The 12,179-nt window shown below is 39.3% G+C and overlaps 1 protein-coding gene across 1 annotated transcript; it reads right to left on the reverse strand.

Moving 5' to 3' along the window:
• Positions 1–1,482: 1,482 nt before the first annotated feature.
• On the reverse strand, positions 1,483–8,969 carry LOC134848020 (uncharacterized). Its single transcript, XM_063865350.1, has 5 exons — positions 7,307–8,969; positions 5,175–5,497; positions 3,917–4,105; positions 3,283–3,546; positions 1,483–3,191 (listed from the first exon to the last, which is right to left on the reverse strand). The coding sequence occupies exons 1-5, from the start codon at positions 8,233–8,235 to the stop codon at positions 1,522–1,524; spliced, it is 3,375 nt and encodes a 1,124-aa protein (XP_063721420.1). The 5' UTR covers positions 8,236–8,969; the 3' UTR covers positions 1,483–1,521.
• Positions 8,970–12,179: the final 3,210 nt, after the last annotated feature.

The following is a 12,179-nucleotide window of genomic DNA, read 5'->3' on the forward strand; positions in this document are numbered from 1 at the left end:
GTCGAGTTTCTGTCGGTTAGTTTGTGATGCTTTGTTTGTGTTGTATCACAAATGGCGCGAAGCGTTGCTTTTGCGTTTAACTACTTGTTTTCATTGTTAAATCAAGTACCTCTTATCAACGTCAGATGGGGTCCAGTGATTCATAATATTAAAGACTCCTCAACCGTGATTTGATTGACATCAAAAAGTTCTTCCGAAGTTTTCTCCAAAAGTCGATTTTGATTTTCTAGCCTAACTTTTGCGAGTAAAGAGAGCAAGCAGACCATTTCCTAAACGATATAATGAAATTTTTAGCTTAAAAAAGACTTTTTAAGCTTGAGTTGGCGCTTTCCCTGCCTAATAATTTCAAGAAAATCAAAGCGAATTTAAAAGTAATTTGAATGTTTATGCTTTTGTTATGGAATTTTCGAAAAAAAAACTAGTTAACTGAAGCGAGTCTTGTATACCCCTTTAGGGTTACGATTTGACGGAAATTTGATTCAACGTTGGTGAGATCATTGTCATCTCTTTTTGTTGCGACCATTGACAGTAACTTTGTCTTTTTTTTCTACTTCAAATGTTTGTTTTCGAAGAAAAACAGGTACCAGAAACAATCATCGGGATAGGTCGAGTGATATATTTCAGTCTGATGTGTCGAGAAAAACCTGGTTGATTTTTTTTGGTTTTTCGTCTAGTTTCGACCGTTTAAAGCGAGTGAGCATGCTTTTTTTTGCTTAATTTAGGCCGTATACAGTATCTCATTTATGCTTAGTTTTAGTTTTACTCGAGCGAAATTTGTTTTTTTTTCAGAGATTTTTAACGCCATTTTGCGAATCAAAAATTGAAAAATTATGCAATTTTTTTTATCACTACGCAGAAAAAAGCTACCCTAATTTAAAATGAAATGTTTATTTAAGACAATGGTTGGATCATTCTGTGTTACTTGCACAGTAACCGGCTATCCTTGTCTTTTCAAAAAATAATTGAAGATTGCTTGAAGGCTATTTGTTTTTCAGTGTCCAGAAAAACACGTATGAAGTATTTGATTTAGCTATTTTTTGAGCAAAAAAAGCAAGCAAGTAGGCTTATTTAAGCTTAGTTTAAGCCGTTTAAATAGCTTATTTGTGGTTAATTTTTCTTTTACTCCAATAAAATTAGTTTCTTGATTTTTAAAAAGTTTTTCTAGTCTGTTTATTGAAAGTTTGCTTATTTTTACTATGACCGTCTAATATGCCTAAGCTCTAGTTTTCCGTTCAGATCCTTTTGTCACTCCACGCAGAAAAAAAAACAACTCTAATTTGAAAACAAAAATTTGTGTTTTTTAAGACAATTGTCAGAGCAGTATGTGGTACTTGTATAGTAAACGGCTGTCCTGGTTAAAATTGCTTTAAATATATTGCTTTTTATGCTGTTTTCGCTTATACTTGTTGATTGGCCGCTTTTCTTACCGCTTTCATTTTAGCGGTACACTACTCTGGGGTTGATTCGAGTAAAAAAACAATGTTAATGAATAATAGGGGTGAATTATTGATTAACTACCAGTTATCGTCTAAATGTCTGTCTTGGGTAATTAGCTGCACGAGTGGTCTTAATGTCCAGACTTTTCGCGGATCCATCTGGCTTAGGATTGGTCCCGGCTTTATGAGATGCTCCAGTTTTTGAGGGAATATTTGTTTGGTTTGATTGCAGTCCAATATTTTTTCCTGTGGGGTTGTTTTTGCTTGGGTTCCCTTCAGTATTTTTTGTAGACGGCGTCGTCTGATTGGCTGAGCGATCTGTGGTCGTCTCTGTAGCCTTGAGAGTGGTGGTGGGGATAGGAGTTTTGGATCTGGCCAGTCTGGCTGGCACGGGGATCTTGCCCGCAGACTTGGCCCGTTTTTCTCTGGGTTGAGATTCTTTTCTAGCCCTGCCTTGTGATTCCGTGGAAGCTGTTACTGGTCCAGTCCAAGTTGAGATCTGAGTTTTGTTTCCTGGTGGCTCCTCCTTATCTTGTGTCAAAGCTAGCTGGCTTGAATTCTTAGATATGAGCTCTGAATCGGTCTGAGGTTGAAAGCTACTGCTGCTTTTAGTGTCTTTTGTATGTGATAGAAAGTTATTAATATTTCGATTGGTTTGCTCTGCGTCATCAAACTTATTGCAGCTTCGTGTTAGCTCCTGGCTAATGTTACGAGTCTCTGAATTAAATAGTGAACGTCTGGATTCCGACTCTTTCTGAGATTCCGCACTAGTTTTTGGATCAACTCTGCCTATCTGTCCTGTATTCAGAGCCTGAGAAATTAGTTGTTCACTGACTGATCCGTGGTCGAACAGTGCATCTGGCAAGCTCTGTAGATATCGGATCAAATCCTCTTTCTTATTAGACTCGCTCGGAACTGCATTCTCGAACGGAGGTGTTACACCAAGACTAGTTTGAGCTTTATCAAGCGACAATTGTCTAGAAACCAGCGGTGTGTAAGTTATGGGGTTATAATTGTTGGTGTAAGTGTAGGGAAGAGATTGTTGTTTTGCGATGGGCATATGAGGCTTACGCCTTGAGCTTGGGAGCCTATCACTGTAGTTGGTTGTTGGTGGATCTAAATAAGACCTATCATGACCACTGTGCTGAGAAAGGGTTGATGAGGAACTGCTGCTGCTTTCGAGCTCGATGGATATCATGGATCCTCTGTTGCCCACTTCCCTGCCATTGGCATTCTCCTTGTCAATAGTCACTTTCCCAAACGGCAGTCCCTCGAAGCCTCCCACTGGAGCCATTGCACCGGACCCTGGATCCATCATCCTCACAGGTCGGAGTGCGGCTACTCCACTTCCTCTGGTAGACATGTAGTCCACGCTGTAAGGATTCAGAGACTGCGACTTCTGCAGCACTTTCTTCGGTCTGCACGAGTAGCTGGGCAGCACCGGGTCTGTGTCAAACTCAGCGAGCACCGAGAGGCCAGTGTTGTTGCTAGAGTTACTGTACATGGGGGGCTCACTTGTCTTTCGCACTTTGACCGTGGCAAAAGGGACAGAAGACAGCATCGCATTGGGAGCAGTTTGAACAGATTTCAATTGGGAGGAAGCTCTACCCAGTTGATTAGCGTACTGGTCGTTGTTGCTGGGCGTAGCAAAGGCTTGATTAGCTGGTGAAGCGAGTATGAATTCATAGTTATCCACTGGGACGCCGTGGGTGTTTGTGTGGATGTTGTGCTTCGTTACAGGTTGTGCTGGAACGCCTGAAAAGTGTTTGTTCCTAGACTGTTATCTTTCCTTGGGTGGGGTGGGGGTAATGTGGGGTGAAGATGTAGTAATAGTAAGTATAGTTGCCTTGTGGCTGTGTCTGGGGCTGTACATGTAGTGTGGTGAGTGTGGTGGCCACTCCGTACTTGTTGCTCACTCTGCATGTCCACTCCCCTCTGTCCTCACTCTCCACACAGTCTGGGATGGTCATACTGGCCCTCACACAGTCCCCAGTGGCTGTCTGCTGCACATCTGTCAAGAAGTCCTCCCCCTCCACCCCACCTCCTCCGCCTGGTGCGCCTGACTGCTGACCTCCCGGATGCAGCCACTCCACCTTCATCGGCTCACTCCCTAAACACAACAGAACACAGTCCCTCAAAACACTCATTTAGCTGACAATTGAAAGTAAACACTGCGATTTTTCATTAATTTCGCTTGGTCTTGTTTCCAGGAAAAAGTCAGATTGCGTTCGCTAATTTTGACAGTTTGGCAATCTGACCAATTTTTTTTGTAGTTTTTACTTGTACTTTACTTGTAAAGGGGGGAAACTGTTAAGTAGAGTAACTTGGCGGATTTTGGACCAATCAGATTGCAGCAAAGTTCAAGTTTTAATTTATAACGCTATAGTGCTCTTTTACTACTTTTATTTGAAGGGGTGGCCATTTTTCAGTAGATACCAAAGGGAGGGCGATTGTTGAGGAGATGCATATTATTTAGATACCTTGTATTTTGCATCTGAGAGTGACCCTGTCCCCATCGTGTGCGTGAGTGTCTGCGGGTAGGCCACACGTGAACAGAGGGGGTCCCACTGGGCCCCTCAACATCTGCTGAGTTGCCCTGAGGAGATCACTGCTCCTATTAAATTCTATCTTCCTATCCATCCTCCGCTGCACGCAATCGCCACCACCGCCTAAAAACACCACCTGCATATCGAATCCAAATCACTTGCAATTAATCTGGAGTTTTTGCTGAGCTTATTAGTTGTCATGTAAAAGTACCACAAAACTGCGGACATTTACTTCGTCGAAGTGACCTCGCGTTTTACCAAAATAAGCAACAATTTATGACTTTTATGAACTACATTGTCTTTTGGCGCCTTCTCTCGTTTTTGCTTTTATGACCCTGCATCTTCTCTTTTTGCTAACTTTTCGTTTTGCATCATGCTTTGTTGGAGCTTCGTTTCGTATCTATTTGATTTTTAATGATCGGAAGTAATTTGCCTACAGTTGTTTCAATTTTTTTTATAAAGCTGTAAAAAACTAAGCTATCGAGTTCTGAAATAAAAAACTGTAATGCAAACTGATTTAAAAGAACTTCAATCATTATTAAGATATATAAGTGTTAAGTTCCTGATCGAGCCGTTTCAATTTCACGATTCACGACAATTACAAAAAAATTAATGAAAAAACCGACAGTTTCTTTTGATTTTTTAAATATTTTTTTCCCAAGATTACTATGATCAGAAGCGGATTCAGGGGGGATTTGACCACCTGCCGACCAATAGGGTCCCCCCTTTGTACTATTTTGAGATATCCATTTTTGGCTGACGGACCCTAAAAGTTTTGTAAAAGCGCTTTTGGCACCAATATATACTAATTTTGAAGGGGGAGCGCGCGCGAAAAAAAGCGTTTTGTTGGTCAAAATTTTTAAAAAAATGCTTAAAAACGCTTTTTTGGCTTGTTTTTTTTCGAAATTTTGCCTGCGGTGCAGAAAATTTGGCCAAAACAGGGTCTCTTCAATTTGATCAATTTGATCGACCTAAAAAAAAGGTCGACAAAATTTTCGATTTTTTTTGTTGTTGAAAGTCTGCCCCCCCCCCCCCCCCCCCCTCGAGAAAATCCTAGATCCGCCCCTGACTATGATTGAAACCGTTTGTACAACTTACTGAGCAGCCGAAACGAGTATTCTTGTTTTGTGGTGAATGGTTGCTGGAATTTTTCCTTCTTCGAAAAAGATGTGTAATTTGAGTCTATACTTGCCTCTCTTGACATCGAGGAACATGTCACAGCTGCAGCTGGTGGAGCTACTGGCGTCCTTCTTTCTTTTTGTGTCTGTGCCCGCCTCCTCCTCACCCTCTTTCTCTGCTGTCTGTTTCTCACTAGCAGCAGTAGTAGTTGAAGTAGAAGACGAGTGGGCAGCTGTGAGTGTGCACGTGTAAGTGCCGGTGTCCTCTGGGTGCATGGCATCCTGTATGACGAGACAGGCAAACCCGTCCGGAGTGTGGAACTGTCTGAAGTCCGCCTCATTCCGGATCACTCTCCCCTCATGCAGCCACACAATCGAATCCACCTTACCCTCGAACCTGAACCAGATCTTAATTTGCAATTAGTCCTTCGTCAATCAATAGCTTCAAATGAGCATGAAATCCTATATGTTAAACGAATGACAGAAAAGTTAATGCCATGTTTTAGCTGACATAAGGCGCAATGGTTAAGGGGGTATCGAGCGCAATGTTTAAGAATCAATCAGTGCAAGATGAACTCGATTTAACTTCAAGGCTACACATACCTGCCTAATTTTTGTCCAAAATTTTGCGTTGTCAGAATTATTTCAGTCTGAAACGAATCAACTAAAAACAGCAATCTCCATGCTCTGAGAGAAACTTTTCGGTCTATGAAATAACTTGAAGTATTTGAAAGCTTCATAGCTTGAATAGCTTGCTGAGAAAAACTTAAGCTATTCGCGAACTGATCCAGTTCATGAAATAACTTGAAATGTTTCAAAGTTGCATAGCTCTAATAGCTTGCTTAGAAAAACTTACACTTTGCACGAACCAAGTCAGTGTAAGAAATATCTTGGAATTAATTCAAAAGTTCATGGCTTGAATAGCTTGCTTAGAAAAACTTACACTTTTCGCGAATGGACTCAGTCTGAAATAACTTGAAATATTTCAAAGTTTCATAACTCTAATAGCATGATTATAAAAACTTAAATTTCTCAAACTGATTCGTTTTGTGAAATATCTTCAGCTTAAAATCTTAGCTTAAAATCTTGCTTTGAAAAACATAATTTGTTTGCCAACCGAATCCGTCTATGAAATCATTTGGAAATATTTCGGCGTTTCATGGCTTCGGTAGCTTGCTTAAAAAAACCTAATTTTTTCTTGAACCGATTTCCATCATGAAATAACTTGAAAAGTTTCAAAGTTTGATAGCATGAATAGTTTTTTATAAATGTTTGTGAACCGATTCGTTTCATGAAATATCTTGAAATATTTCAAAGTTTCATAGCTAAAATAGCTCTTTTAGAAACACTTAAATATTTCTCCATCCGGTTCTCTTTATGAAATAACTGAAATACTTCAAAAATTCATAGCTTGAATATCTTGCTTTGGAAAGCTTTAATTGTTAGCATAAAAACTAATTTTTCGCAAAACGTTCCCTTTTAAGAAAAAACTTGGAAATTTTTCATTTTTCATAGCCTCAATAGCTTGCTTAAGTAAAACTTGAATTTTTTGCGAACTGGTTTTCTCTAAGAAACACTTTGTATCTTTTCAATTCCTCATCGCTCGGTTAGCTCAAAAAAATTTCGGTCTAAATAACTCGAAATATTTCAAAAATACCTTGAGTTTTGAAAAAAAATTTGAAAAACATTTTTTATAAATTTGGATAACTTGAATAGAAAAACTTGAATCTTTTGCGAATCAGTTCGCTCTGTGAAATACTTTGAAGCATTTCAAAATTTCATCTGTTGAAGGACTCTAAAAGAAAAACTGAAACTTTTGGCTGTCCGATTCGCATCGTTTCAAACTTTCATTGCCTAAAAAAATTGAACTTATTGCGAACTGATTCGGTCCATAAAAAGTTGTATGTATGTTTTTAGAGTATAGTTATTTTAGTTTGCACAATATCTGAATTTTGTGTTCCAATTTTATGCTAGTTGTTTGCTCAAAAGAGGCGTTTTATGAGTGACGCCCGTTTTATATATGCGAATATTGGCTCGAAGACACTGGATTCGACCGGTTGACCGTTAGTTTACCTAAGCTAAAACTGGGGGTCATTTGCATTAAACAACACTAAGTGGCATATTGAGCGTGTTGTGACTGGAAGCAAAAATGGAGTAAAGAAAGAGTATAGAGGCAGTAGTAACGGTGGCGGTGGTGGTTTGTTACCTGCAGTAGAGTGTGATGCTCTCCTTGTCCACTGTCTGCACCATCCTCAAATACTCCACTATTCGAACAGCACCACTCTCAACTATACTCTTCTCAATCTCTTTTTCTTCTTCCTTCTTCTTCTTCTTCTCAGTCTCTCTCGCCTCTCTTGTCCGTCTGCTACTGCTGCTACTTCCCACTCCTCCTCCCCCTTCTTCATATCTGGAAAGAGAACTGGAATAGTCGCCTCTTGTGCTGCTTGTCTTGTACTTCTCTAGTGACAATCTGTTCCTCTTCTCCCCTCCTCCTCCGCCTCCACTGGGGAGTGTCGTGTACTTGTACCTGTACTTAGTGTCTGCTGCTGATAACGAGTAGCTACTCAGTTTCAGTTTGGGACTGGCCACTGTCGAGAATGCACTGGAACAGTCCCGCTCAATATCAATCGAAGAAGAGCTCTCTGATCCCCCATAGGGTGACAGTGGTGACACTGGTTCTCCTTCTTTGGACAATATTCGGTCTCTATATGCGTCCCCTTCTATTGTAATGCTGAGACTTTCCGCGTGATCTGTTTGTCGTGGTGGTGGTTCATGGTCCTCGTTGTATTCAGCTGCTTCTGCTGTTGTAGTAGTTGTTGTTGTAGTTGTTGTTGAGGATGAAGATGCCAGCAGTGCAAGTGTGTTATTATCGCCACTGGACACTGCTGGTGTTGTTGTGGCGATGTCCCCGAATGAGTTGGCATGTTCCAGCTGCTTCTGCCCCTCTTCTTCTTCTTCCATCTTCGCTGTCTCCTCCTGGCTGTCCCGTGTGTGTTGTGTGGATCCCTCCCCTCCTCCAGCACTGTTGCTCTTCCCAATTGCAGAAGAGTCGCCCATAACCCCTTGTGAATTAAGGTCGCCAGGTGTCTCTTTCGCCATCAGTGTCTCTGCTTCTTCACTTCGCTCTGATGTCATTCTGCTGACAGTTGCAGTCGCTTGTTATTATTTTGATTTTGTGCTTCAACTTCAAACAGTTTTATTGACGATAAGAATGTGTCCTAATCCAGTTTATGAATTTGGTAACACGCGTCCAACAATGTGCTTTTGAGATTTATGGACTCCATATGTTCAACTTGTTTATGGAAGTTGATCGAAATATAGAAAGGGAGTATTTACTCAAATGACTGAATGTGAATTGAAAATATAGTTCTGCTGTTTTAATATTTCTACAAGGTGGTGTTCGTGCGGTGGTTTGCAGCTTGTGCTAATTACACACCGGTTAGGTTATCAAAACTTACCGACAAATAGAGTTGAGTATTCGAAATATTCTGATGTTGTGTGTGGACCCTGGTCCCAATAAGGTGTCCTCCTTAAATTATGCTTTGTAATAATTTATTGCGATTCATTTTGTATTCAATAAGAGACGGATTTGGTTGTGCCTATTTTAGTTTCCCTTTTCTAAATTGGTCGAAATCTTTTTCATGTTGCATTAGATCTGTTTTACGATCTTCCGTGAAGAGAACTGAATGAGAGAGATCCCTCGAAAGCTAATTCCCACTTGGCTAGTTCTCTAAACTGGCGCTCCTCCGTAATCAAAATGCTAATATTAGAAGTTATGGTCTGCTTCGTGGCTTTCGGGGGTGTTTTTGTTGGGTTTGCAGCTGTGAATTCAGTGATAGGATCCCTCGAAATCCAGTTCAATTCGAGTAGGCGTCGTCCTTGTGGGTCTCTTGTATTAATGCATGTTGCACTGGTTTATTTAGCCCGACAAGCCTTGGTTGTGATTTTCTAAATGGCAGTTTAGGTTACAGCATGGCTTGATTGCTATCTGCCCGTGTGCTCTCTCTCTCTCTCTTTGCTTTTTGCCTTCCAGCCGCTCCTTCGTGTGTGTTCCTCTTTCTTAGCTGTTCCCTCTAATTCCAGACAGCTTAAGTCAGCCTAGATTCAACTGAGTGCCATTCGCAAGTATATGTGAAGCGGCCATTTGACAGGTCTGCTAAAAAGTCGGAAAATTCCTCACGCTAAGAGGCTTTGTTTTACAGTCTTAGAGTATTTGCTGACAACTCTGAGAGAGTTTGCAAAAAACTGAACGTCGGATATTTCTTACTTAGCTGTACAGAGGTGTGATGTTTTTACGGTTGTAATTACAGTGCTGATTTGAAATATCCGGACAAAACGAATAAAACTTCAAATTTTAAACTAGTTTTTTTTAAATTGGTTGACTTGAGGCAAAAAAAAAATGATGGAGCCAAAACTTGCCTTGATTTTTAGCAGAAATATTATGGTGCAGTTCATTCTGCCAAATTCGGGTCCGAAATTCTACCCAAAAGTGATCAATTTTGGCTTTTTTAGTCAATGAAAATTTACGCCAGAACTACCGAACGAATCAAAGGCTGATAAAAATATACCAAAATGAGCCTCTTATATAGCCCAACAAACTTGAAGATGGGTGCAATCATTCAACTTTAGTATAAACAAATTTATTTTCTTTGATAGTCAATAAGTGTCATTTTTACTATATAAATAACCCAATTTTTATATGAAAACCATGCTGAAACATTTTGTTCATTTTTTAGAGATTATACCCTTCTTTAACTTTGTTCGGGTACATAAGATGCTCACTTTGATGTAATTTTCATCAGCAATTGATCCGGTAGTTCCAGCATAATTTTTCAATAACTAGAAAAGGCCAAAAATGATCTTTTATGGGGTCGAAGTTTGGGCCCAAATTTTTCAGATTGTTTGCACTGTAATAAATCTGCTAAAGTTCTACGCACTTTTTGTAGTCATCTTTTAATTTTAGTTTTTTTTTTGTGTTATCCGTATAATTTAAATCAGTACTATCCGATAGTGAAATAGCATGTCTTTTATCTGCTTTAATAGTAGCTGGTATTTGGAAGATAGGAAAGTAGTATGGGGAGTTCGGAAAGACATCAAACTCTATTTCTGGAGAAACCCATGGGGGTAATTTTTTTTTTAAATTTTTTTTCTGATATTTGTATTTTCTTATCAAACTGGAATATAGACTTTTTTCGGGTTAACCACTTGTTTAACAGAATAACTTGAATCAGTTATATCTTGGTTCATATTGAATTCAAACTTCTATGCGTTCCCGGCCAACTTAGGATGGAGGTAACGATTATGCCTGGGATTACATTAAAGTCCTTCAATTGAGAAATACTCGCACGTCTGATTTAAAAAGCAGTATTTGATATAGTTATTTTATTGTAACCCAAAATTTTAAAAAGAATGCATTGATTAACAAGCTGCGTAGAATGAAAAAAGGGTTTAGGCTTCCTTGACACGTCGTTTCTAAGAAACTGGTTTTTGACTTGATTGAAAAGCAGCAGTTTGTGTAAGATTTTTTCTCTGATTGGCAATTTTTCATAATAAAAGCAAATTTTTGTTTTCTTCTATAGAGAAAAAATCAATTAAAAGTGCTGTGATTTTGAAGTTGTTGTTTCGGGATGTGTATACTTAGATTATTTTGGCCTAAAAACTTGAAAGAAATTGCTCGCTGAGCCGACATAATGCAGATTTTTTTCCAAGCGCTTCCAAAGAGTGGGAAAGAACTATGGCCTAGATGTTTAGCTGATTTTACTGCGTTGAAGAAAGTGCGGTTGAGGTAAAGTTCTACCAGTCGTGATTCAAAAGGAATTTGTCGAGAAAACTGGTCTGCATTATGTCGCTTTTTAAACTTAAGTTTAGTATATAGTGAATATTCTGTAGAATCAGAGGTCTCTCTTTTTCAACGATGAAAGATTTTAAACTCACAGGCATATGAATTTTGGATGATTTATATGTTCTAGCAGCATACTTTAATCTGTGTGTTGGTCAATTCTTTTTTTTTGCAATGATAGTTTTCTGTGCCTGTTTTTGGAAGGATCTTCAAGTCTTTGTTTTTAAGTATTGCTAGCGATCGCAGTGTCATGTTAAGTGAGGTTCAGAGTATGACGTGATCGCGGCATGGTCACTTGTCAATCTACAAAACTAGCCGCTAGCAGGGTGATTTCAAGAGATGTTATTCAAATGCCAATGCTATAAATAAATTTTCAAACTCCTAGCCTGGAAATTCAGAGTCTTGCATCCTCTCATCTGCGCTTTGCAAACACAATTGATAAAACGGCGGAAAGAAGCTCTAAATAGTTTTAAAAAAAATTGAAATAAAGAAAGAAAAGGTAAAAGTAAGGAAATTAAAACTTTTTTCGTTCCATGTTTGCGAGTACTGCTTCGCCTTTGTTCAAGTTGCGGTTATTAGTCTTAGCGTTTTGCTGAAATGACCTTGCGCAGGCGCTTTTCACTAATGTCATACCATGCAGTATGATGTATGTGAAATACCGAATCCGAACGGATTGGTAAACTACAATCTCTGGTCGTAACTCAAGTAAGACAACTTGTTTTTAAGCCGTTAATTCATCTTCTGCTCTTTCAGCAAAGTTTGTTATCTTTTCTCACCACAAGGTCAAATGACCATTATAAATTGCTCAACGTAGTGAGTCTAGAAATATATAACGTTTGCCAATCCGGAACGTATGACATTCCCCTGGGAAAGTTAAAGTTCATGAGTTTCAAGTCCCTCAGGGACTAGAGTTTATTCAGTCCCTATGGGACTACTTTGAGTTTTTGAGTCCCAGTGGGACTGGTTGGTATGAAGTTTTTCGCATGGTGTTGTCTGGCGTTTGTCAGTTTTGTCTGTCTTGTAAGTCTCGCCTTCGTTTTCCTCTTCCTAATGTTTCGCGTGTTCTTCGGGTGAGTCTGCGTCTTTCTTCGTGATCTTTTGTACCTAGATTTTCTGGTTTTGTGTATCAATGACAAAAAGTACTTCGTTTTGATTTTGTATGGTGTCTCTATTGGGGCTGTTCATCGGTGAAACTAGATCGACGATGTCGATTGACTTTTCCTTTGGTTTTGGTTTTGTG

The sequence above is a fragment of the Symsagittifera roscoffensis genome, chromosome 6 (genome assembly GCF_963678635.1).
Source record: "Symsagittifera roscoffensis chromosome 6, txSymRosc1.1, whole genome shotgun sequence".
Taxonomy (NCBI): Eukaryota; Metazoa; Xenacoelomorpha; order Acoela; family Convolutidae; genus Symsagittifera; species Symsagittifera roscoffensis.

Excerpts from the sequence above, each read along its gene's own strand:
- LOC134848020 (XM_063865350.1), bottom strand. The coding sequence starts at position 8,235 with ATGACATCAGAGCGAAGTGAAGAAGCAGAGACACTGATGGCGAAAGAG. Across the intron at positions 5,498-7,306 it reads AGCATCACACTCTACTGCAG|GTTCGAGGGTAAGGTGGATT; the intron begins GTAACAAACCAC and ends GATCTGGTTCAG. Across the intron at positions 3,547-3,916 it reads TCTCAGATGCAAAATACAAG|GGAGTGAGCCGATGAAGGTG; the intron begins GTATCTAAATAA and ends TGTTGTGTTTAG.